We start from the raw sequence: 9577 nt of genomic DNA, 5'->3' as shown, positions 1-9577 counted from the left end.
CTATTCACTCACAACTCATCCTCCTCTATAAATTAGACCCTTAGGATGTCTTTTACTCCATCCTAATGATATACGATCATACAATGACATAAACATTTATATTTCCTTAGCAAGAATTCTGCATAAAAAAAATGAATAAGTTTTCATTTCATTCAAAAGGAGTACAAAAGTCATATTTTGGTCCATTGTTCCTGCGTTTTGGAATGCTACAAACACAAGAAGCTAATCGTTATACTTTGGAAGTTGATTACCATCATCCGTAGGCACCGTTACGTGACAAAATTGACTTAAGGACAAAGAGTTTCATTCTTACCTCGAGTTTTGCATTCATTTCTTTGGTATTACTTTGTCCAATTTCATCGACGTTTTAATATTATTTCTGTGGTAAGATTAGTAAGTTTGATTTTAAATTCATCACTCAAATCCAATTTTTAAAAAGCGGTTAATACTTTTGTTACCCATCTTCCCTCACCCCCACTCTCACCCGCACTCCATTTCCCTCCCCACTCAAACACTATAAATTTGCCCTGGTAGCATTACTTCCTGTTTATCACTGAACCCTGTTTTTTTCTTCTGATATTCAATTCACTTCTCTTCTTTGAACAAAAGGAATATATTTTGAAATATCACATTCAGTGCCCACCCCCACCCCACCCACTCCGTCTCTATGTATATGTGTGTGTCTCTCTCAAGGTTCTTCTTGAAGAAATGAATGCTGATTGATAAGTCCCGTAGTCTTCGCTCTCCCACATTTAGATAAAAAAAAAGGGGTGTTTTCAATCATTTTATTCATTCTCACAAGTGGCTAAGAATTTCTCTTAATCCACACGTCTTTCGGAATTCACCACGTATTTATTTCAATCTCTTACTCTTCTTCTGGATATATTAGTAGATATAGATTTATCCCTAAAAATTCTCTAGTCTCTCTAGTCTTTTTTGCATCGATAACACGTTGTTTTGATCAGATGGTTCTCCTCATTTCTTGCTCTTTTTCATATTCTGATTCTTTGTAGTAGTTAAGATTTCAAGATTCAACAAAAAAAGTTACAGTTGGATTAGTAGTTTGTTATATACCTATACACCGCCATGGATTGTTCAAGGGAAATAGAGGGGAAAAGTGTGCATGATCCCTACTGTAACTGGCCTAATAACAAGATTCAGAGGTCTCAACGATGCGTGTGGATACCAGAGCCCGTTATCGTGGGGGCCGGGCCATCCGGCCTTGCTGTGGCAGCTTGTTTGAAAGAAAAAGGTGTGCCAAGCCTAGTTTTAGAGAGATCTAATTGTATAGCATCTTTATGGCAGCTTAAAACTTATAATCGGCTTAGGCTTCATTTACCTAAGCAATTCTGTGAGCTTCCTTTGATGTCATTCCCACTAGAATTTCCAACATACCCTACTAAACAGCAGTTCATTCACTACTTGGAATCATATGCAAAAAGGTTTGACATTAGGCCTGTTTTCAACCAGACAGTTTTGTGTGCTCAGTACGATCAGAATCTCGGGTTTTGGCGAGTACGTGCCGCAGGGCTGAAGGATGAAGAGTGCGAGTACGTCTGCCGGAGGCTGATCGTGGCTACCGGAGAAAATGCAGCGGAAGTGGTTCCACAGATTGAAGGAATGGATGAATTTGGTGGGACTATAATGCACACAAGCAAATATAAAAGTGGAGAGGTGTTTAAAGGGAAGAAAATATTGGTAGTTGGCTGTGGAAATTCTGGAATGGAAGTATGCTTGGATCTATGCAATAATAACGCCAGCCCTTCTCTTGTGGTCAGAGATACAGTAAGAACACCTTCAAAACCATTTCAACTAATTTTTTATTCTTAAAACTTTTGATTTTAACTTTTAATTAAGAAAAAAAGTTACTTATTGCTGACTCCCTGTTTGTTTCAAATTGAATCAAGAAACTGTATATTTCTGCGTATTAATGAATATGAAAAGTGTATATATGACTGTTTCTTCGCAAAAAAAATTACCATTTCTGAATAGTAATCAAAAACCTACTTCGAGTTTTTTTAACAAAAGAGATTTTGAAAAAGAAAACAAGATCTTGGTTTTCTTGTCTATGTTCCAACTGTTTTGATTTGTGAATTCAAGTTCCAACAGTTTTTGCTATACAGTTATTTGTTTCACTTTCTTGGGATACTCAAGCATGCGCAATGAAATCTTGGTTTGACAAGTTCAATATTTCGTTTCATAATAAAAAAAATAAAATAATAATAATAACTTTTTTAACTGTAAAGTAATCCCTCTATCATATGGAGTTTGGGAATGGTAAAGTACCAATCAATTTCATCTTTTATGCTTTATTTCTGTCAGTCCCATCTTTAGGTATAACTTTTTATATGACCCCAAATTTGTTGATGCTATTAGGTGCACATTCTACCACAAGAGATGCTGGGGAGATCAACTTTCGGGCTGTCCATGTGGTTACTCAAATGGCTGCCTATTCGTCTTGTCGACCGGTTCCTATTAGTCTTGTCCTGGCTTATACTTGGGGACACAGGACGGTATGGCCTCAACCGGCCTCGAGTAGGCCCTCTTGAGTTGAAGAACCTATCAGGGAAAACACCGGTTTTGGACGTCGGAACCCTAGCCAAGATCAAGAGTGGAGACATCAGGGTATGCTTTAATTTGTCCATCTGCACAAATAACGTCACTTTTATTTTATTATGCCATCACCTTTTACAGTGTTTATTTCGTTGTATCCAACGATTTTAGCCTTCATCAATGATATCATTGCTTTGTTAAATGACATTTCAAGTGGGACATAAATCACCATATTTGGTCAAACAATTACAAGAAATTTAAAAAATGATGCATTTTTTTTTTTTTAAATTTTGTTAGAGTTCATGGACTTCAAATTGATTCCTTTATTACCTTTGCCACCCTCCTTTTTGGTCTTCTTAGGTAAATTAAAAAAAAAAAAAACCATTATTATTGAAAAATTTAAGTATTTTTTGTTGTATAGCATTAGACCGTGTCGATATGGTGATGGACACAATTTGAATATTATTGAGTACTGTTTAATATATGTTACGAAATGCACCGTAAATGTATTCCACTAATAAGAACATTTTCAACTCTGATGTTCTATAAATATTGACCCCTTATTTACTTTTTTCCTGTTTCTATACCAAATTTCCAATGTATGAGTATCAAATTATTTTCGTGAAATACTGAAATGGCTGTCATTTTTACAGGTATTTCAAAGCATTAAGAGATTAAGGCGCCAATCTGTAGAATTTGTAGATGGCAAATCAGAAAATTTCGATGCAATTGTCCTGGCAACTGGATACAAAAGTAGTGTACCATCTTGGCTAAAGGTATCTATCCCTTTTTCTTGACTATAAAAAGCATTCCATGTGTATATTTGGTATGCGTTATTGAATCGAACTATACTAGATCGTATGACGAAATTGACGTATGCATTCAGTCTTTTGTACCAAACATAATTATAAGTTGAAAGAACTAAAATATGGCCATGTTCGGCCTTTCTTTTTCCTCAGGAAAGAGAGATGTTTTCGGAGAAAGATGGGCTACCAAAAAGACCATTTCCAAATGGCTGGAAAGGAGAATGTGGGCTATATGCAGTAGGGTTTACCAAACGTGGCCTTCTTGGGGCATCAATGGATGCTAAGAACATTGCACAAGACATTGAAACTTGTTGGAAAGCAGATGCAAAGCATTTTTCAGCCATGTTTAATAAATTAATGTGATATAGCTTAATTTTGATTGTACTTAAATTAATTAGTTTATTGTTATAGATTTGACAAGCTAGAAAGAAGCAAAACACTGATTAATGGAGAACTTTTTGTTGGTACCATTGGCACAAAAGTTGGTACCAATAAGAAGCTCCACCAATTGTGGAAAGGGGCGTGACAAAGAATTTTTGTTTTTAAAAGAAGTAGGTTTAAGACTGATCCCCATTATTGAATTGAGAGTAAAATTAGGGTTTGTGGTTTTTAATTTGGGGGGACCTCAAATGATCACACTAGTGTATACATCTTGTACATTGCCGAATTTTCTCTAATTAAGATATGATTTTGTTGTGTTACAAGTGAATTCTTGAATATATATATATATATATTCAACCAGGTGTACAACACTCAATGTAACATAAACTTAATTGCCATAATTGAGTATATCTAAGTTGATTATTAATGACACCCCTCATGTCTAATATTTAAAAAAGGACTATTAATGGGCTCAAACACAAAATTCTTTTTACATTTTTTTTTTCGTTTCAATTATCTGATTTTTAGACATTTTGATGTTGCAAGTCTTCTAAATATGTAGAAATTTGAGAATGCATCGAAGTGACTTAAGAAATAATAGGGAAATTAATTAAACCATGATGATGAACTTCCGCACCAAATTTCTATATGACCACTTATCATTTAGTGCAATTTTAATGACACTGCCAATATGGATGTGAAATCATTACATTCCAAGTAGTAGATAGGACCACTAAAATTAAATAAGATTGGGACTACAAAAAATAATAATAAAACTAGCATATTTGACTTTTTACTTTTTTGTTCGGTGCTTTAAAGCGGTAAGAATTTCTTTTTTTTCAAATCCCACTCGTTGCTTATTGGATGGTTCTATTAAAAACTAAGTAAATAATCCGGGGTGGGTTCACTACTTCAGGGCATCGAAGAGGCCAAACATTCTACTAGGCATCGCAACTTAGAATCTCCGTTCACCTCTATGTAATAGTTATATACATTATAATGAATTTTTTTTTGTCAAAAGTATGTATATATTTTGACAATTTTTTTTAATTATAATGATAATAAATGTGAGATCGAATTGGTAAAAGGAAAAATAAACACCATGTTTTTAGTGAATAGATAAGCATTGTCCTTATTGATACATATCGGACTTGACTCATTAGTATCCAATTTTGAAAGGCCAATCCTTTTCTTCGCACTCAACCGATTTAATAATAAAGGAAAAGAAGAAAGTGTACTCCATAACCATACTATATTTCATTATTATCCATTAGTTTTATGTTAAATAGGGTCATATAGTGATTCAGCCTATCAGAATAAATTATATAGAGATAGAGGAACGTTCTATCTTTTGGTTTAACATTAAGAAAGTTTTATGTAATTTTATAGAACGTGTCAATTAGTTTATAATTATTAATAAGTATTCAAATAATCAAAGACAGTGAAACATTTAAGGATTATGGGGGGAAAAATTGAATGTGCCATTTTGAATATAATAATAAAAAATTAAACAGAGAAGCAATAAGTTTCATCAATGATCGCCAATAGTATTAATGAAGATGATTTCACGGAAAATAATAATTGCAAGAGATTTTTGATGGAATAACAAATATTAATATTATTGGCTATAACCAATGTACCTTTGTAAACAATTACCATGACAATATTTTCGATGATGTAGTGAGCAATCACCAACGGTACTTCAATAGTTCATCATCGATAAATAAGTTGTTGGAGTCACCTAGAGATGTCAATTAGGCTCGTCAGCTCAGCCCAAAAAAAGTCCGTGCCGGCTCGGCCCGAGCCTTGGGAGAACTGAGCCAAGGCTTTGGCCGAGTCCAATTTTTAGGTTCCGGGCACGGACGGCTCGGGCCTTAATTAAAAAATATTGCCTTGCTGGCTACTACCTTAAATAAGACAGCCAGCAGCTGCCTTTGCCACAATAATTAAAAGAGAGAGTGAGAGAGAGAATTGAGTTGGCTTGGCTCTAGCACGGCTCGCTAAGGCCGAGCCTTATTTTTTTTGTTGAGCGTTTGCTTAGTTTGGCTCGGGCTCGAAAAAAGTTCGTTTGATTTTACTCGAGTCGAGCCCGAGCCTTGAGATTCGACTCGCAAGCCTGCTTGGCTCGACTCGTTAACATCCCTAGAGTCACCTATAAAAGTTTATTTTTCCTATTCTAATAAGTTATGACAATGACATCTATTCAAGTATGTCATACTATTTAGCCTTTGTTTGGTTCTCATTATTGTCATAATACATTTTTTCCATTCTTATCTTCAGTCACACATTTTTTAATAAAATAACATTTCATGTAAAATCAAAATTTTTCTTATTTTATAACCACACATTCTCTATTAAAATACTATTCAAAAATATATTTTGGACAAAAAAAGAGAGGCTCAAACAGACTCTTAATGTTTATTATACTGACAAACTTTCTTTAGATAAGTTAAAATTATTTATTTTCTATGTTACAAATTCGTTATAATCTTAAATTAATTTTTAATAACATTTAATTACAGTCATAATTTTTTAAATGGAATATTTAATCTCTTTAATTATTTTATTTGAAGGCAATTAATTTTCTTTTTTTTTTTTAAATTATCACTGACGAAAAAATTCTTTGTTAATCTTTAGTTATTATTTTGTTACCTATATACTTTACCATTGATAATATTTATTTATTATATTACTCTATTTTGCTTTAGAAATTCTATTATAAAATTTAATTTATGAAATATGTGTTTTTACTTTTTTATTATTATGGAAGCGGAATTGGTGAAATCCTTTGATCCATTTTAGAATAAAAATATTATAGAAGGAAAATTTTCACTCGAACATTATGATAATGAAACTACTTGCAAATAAGTTCCTAAAATTCGGTGGCCTACTTAAATGTGAGGCCTTAGGTGACTGCATGAGTGGACCTTGTGAAATTTTCACACCAGAAAGATTAAGAGTTGCGCATACATGTTAAAATTAGAGGAAATTACATAACACCAGTTTTTTAACTATTACAATTCAAACATCAAGGTTAAAGTTTCATTATTACAAATTAGATATTAACATAATAATTAAATATTAAATATTTTCATACAATTCAATTACAAACCCTATCTATTACAATTCAAAAATCAAGGTTAAAGTTTCATTATTCACAAATTAGGTATTAACATAATAATTAAATATTAAATATTTTCATACAATTCAATTACAAACCCTATCATTTCGTTCTTCTCATTTACTCTCCATCTTCCTCTCCCTATCATGTCCTCCTCTTTGTCTGTTGTTGCCACCACGTAAGCGCACCGCGATACTGCTGTAATGAAGAGATTAGAGTTCTACGAAAGAAAGTGCTGAGGTGACGATCTGTGCATGAAGTGACGGCTGAAATCTTCTCCTATTTGTGTAGGTTTGTGCTTCACCGCACATTTTCCCTTCTCACAGAAGAGCTCCATCCATTACCGAAGATGGTGGCACTGTAAACGCCTTTGCCCGCGACTCTTTTTTTCTGTCGTTCGTAGTTTGCTTGGTTGCATGGTGGATCTAACAGCTAGGTTGTGTTTGGATGGTGTTTTGTGTGGTGGCGGTTTTGTGGTGGTGGATCTACCAGTTTAGGATGTTGAATCGCCTTGCATATTGGCATCACCGCTAGAAGAGACTTGTCGTTCGGTTGTGTTCGTTTTGTTGTTGGCGGTGGTTGTGTTGGTGTTGTACAGGCAACGATTGTGTGGCGGTTGTTGTACTAGTGTTGTGGCCAAGGCGGGCTAGGATTGTGATTGTGACCAGTGTTCTAAAAGACGTAATGCGTGACGATACATGGAGGCCAAGTTATGGGTTATGTGAGTTTAGGCGAGGAATAGGCGTAAAAGTGCTTTTTCTTATTTTAATTTTTAATCAACCGAATTTTTTTTAATAATTAAAAATAATATTTGCCAAACATATAAAATATATTTGTAGGAAATTTATATATTTTTTCAAAGTTTTAAACTAAAAGTTAAGTTCCAAATGTAAATATTAAGTAATAAATAATAAAAAATTTTGGGAGATTTCCCATGTTCAAGGTTTCAAGCGATTATTTTAAATTTAGAACCAATGAAGTGAACAAATCAACATTTAAGTTTCAACGTAGAAAAATTGTAAAAATAATAAATAAATAAATAAAAGATAATTATGTGCGCCTGGGCACGCATTAATGGTCAATGATTGCCGTTGATCGTTAAATAAGTGGCTTGGCATTTCCTTCTAGTACAGTGATTGTGACTAACATTTGGTTAATTTGTGATCAAGTATTGGTGGGGGGGGGGAGGGTTTGGTGTATATAACCAACGATTTGGTTCTTTATGATTAACTATTAAACTGTGAGCTGTAATTTTTTTTTTAATTTGTGACTAATGAAATAAATTGTGATCTATAAAATTCTTTATTTATGACCTCGCAATAATATGTGATCAATTAATTTGACAATATATGATCAGTAAAAAAAAGTTGTGGCCTATAATTATGTATACGTGACAATTAATTGTATATTTGTGACCTTATTAACTTTAATTAATAAATATTTTTAATTAATTAGCTAATACCCAAGTTTTACATTTTGAAACTCAATACCTGAAAATTGAATTTGTCATAATTAATCCTTGACTCTTGAATTTTTCCCATAAAATTATTCAATAATATCAAAATCCGGTATCTTGTATACGGTAAGCAAGACAATGTCATGTTTGGCTACTCTTAAAAAAATAACTTATAGGTAAATAAATATTTTTCAATATTCGTATTTTGAAAATATTAAATTGCTTATTTTCATGGTAAAGTAAGAGTTACTTTTAAAATATATAACTCTTTTTTACCATAAAAAGTGAAGTATTCGATTATGTTTGAAAATATAAAATCACTTAAAATAAACTTTTTCAAGCTTAGCCAAACATCTCAACTATAGATGGTGCGAGTATCAAGCTTGTACATTATGAGGGCATAAAACCGAAGATTTTGAAAAAAATTATGAAATTTATTCAAGGAAATAATATTTTGCTATCATCAATATACTTCTTAGATATGCCAATATTGGAAGGTTGGTCATTTATGTTGGGGTTAAAATCTAATTAGTTTATTTATCAAATTGCAAAAGTGATTAAGCCAATCCTGGCTTTAATTATTTAAAATTTAATCAAATTTGTATAGTTGTTTATGGTATACACTCTAATATGCACATTTATAGCTGTTAAACCCCTAATCTAAAATAGATTGAACTGTCCAACTAGTGTCAGCCATGAAATTTTGGCGGCTCTGTGTGCCATTTTAAAATGGCGCCCCTTTCGTTTTTATTAAAAAAATATATCTAAAAAATATATATTTCAATAATATTATTTCATTGCAAAAATATGGCATTTAAATATTTTCTTATTTTTTTTTTACGTGTTGTAAATAAGAAAAGTACAAGTAAAGTTTAAAAGCACATTCCAAACTTATCAAAATTCATGTCATTAACAATGAACCATCCAAACCACTAACCCCTTTGTACAATTTCATATGAACAAATCTTGAAATAAAAAACATCAAATACCATGTGTAAACCTTGAAATACAACAAACCATCTAAAAATACTTACTTTAGCATTTTTAGAAGTAAACTCACAAATTAAACTTTCTTAATCAATATGTTCTAGCAAATTTTGTCCAATAGATACCAAAGTTAACCCATTAAATCATTCTTGTAATATGGTTGATTACAGATGAGATTTTAATAACTTCAATTTTGAAAAACTTCTTTTCACAGATGCAACAATAAATTATCAATAGTATTTTATAAGTAATAAACGTATTGTAAAAGCAATT

General features: G+C 32.3%; 1 protein-coding gene across 1 annotated transcript; it reads left to right on the top strand.

The window, feature by feature from the left end:
* The first annotated feature begins 544 nt into the window (after positions 1-544).
* Positions 545-4035, top strand: LOC111375886 (indole-3-pyruvate monooxygenase YUCCA6-like). The gene is made up of 4 exons (XM_022998799.1): positions 545-1785; positions 2377-2625; positions 3207-3329; positions 3513-4035. Exons 1-4 carry the CDS (start codon positions 1087-1089, stop codon positions 3720-3722), a joined length of 1281 nt encoding a protein of 426 aa, XP_022854567.1. The 5' UTR covers positions 545-1086; the 3' UTR covers positions 3723-4035.
* Positions 4036-9577: the final 5542 nt, after the last annotated feature.

This window comes from Olea europaea, unplaced genomic scaffold, assembly GCF_002742605.1.
Source record: "Olea europaea var. sylvestris unplaced genomic scaffold, O_europaea_v1 scaffold1429, whole genome shotgun sequence".
NCBI lineage: Eukaryota > Viridiplantae > Streptophyta > Magnoliopsida > Lamiales > Oleaceae > Olea > Olea europaea.
Note: the sequence above shows the minus strand (reverse complement) of the source record. Positions and strands in the feature narration are given on the sequence as shown.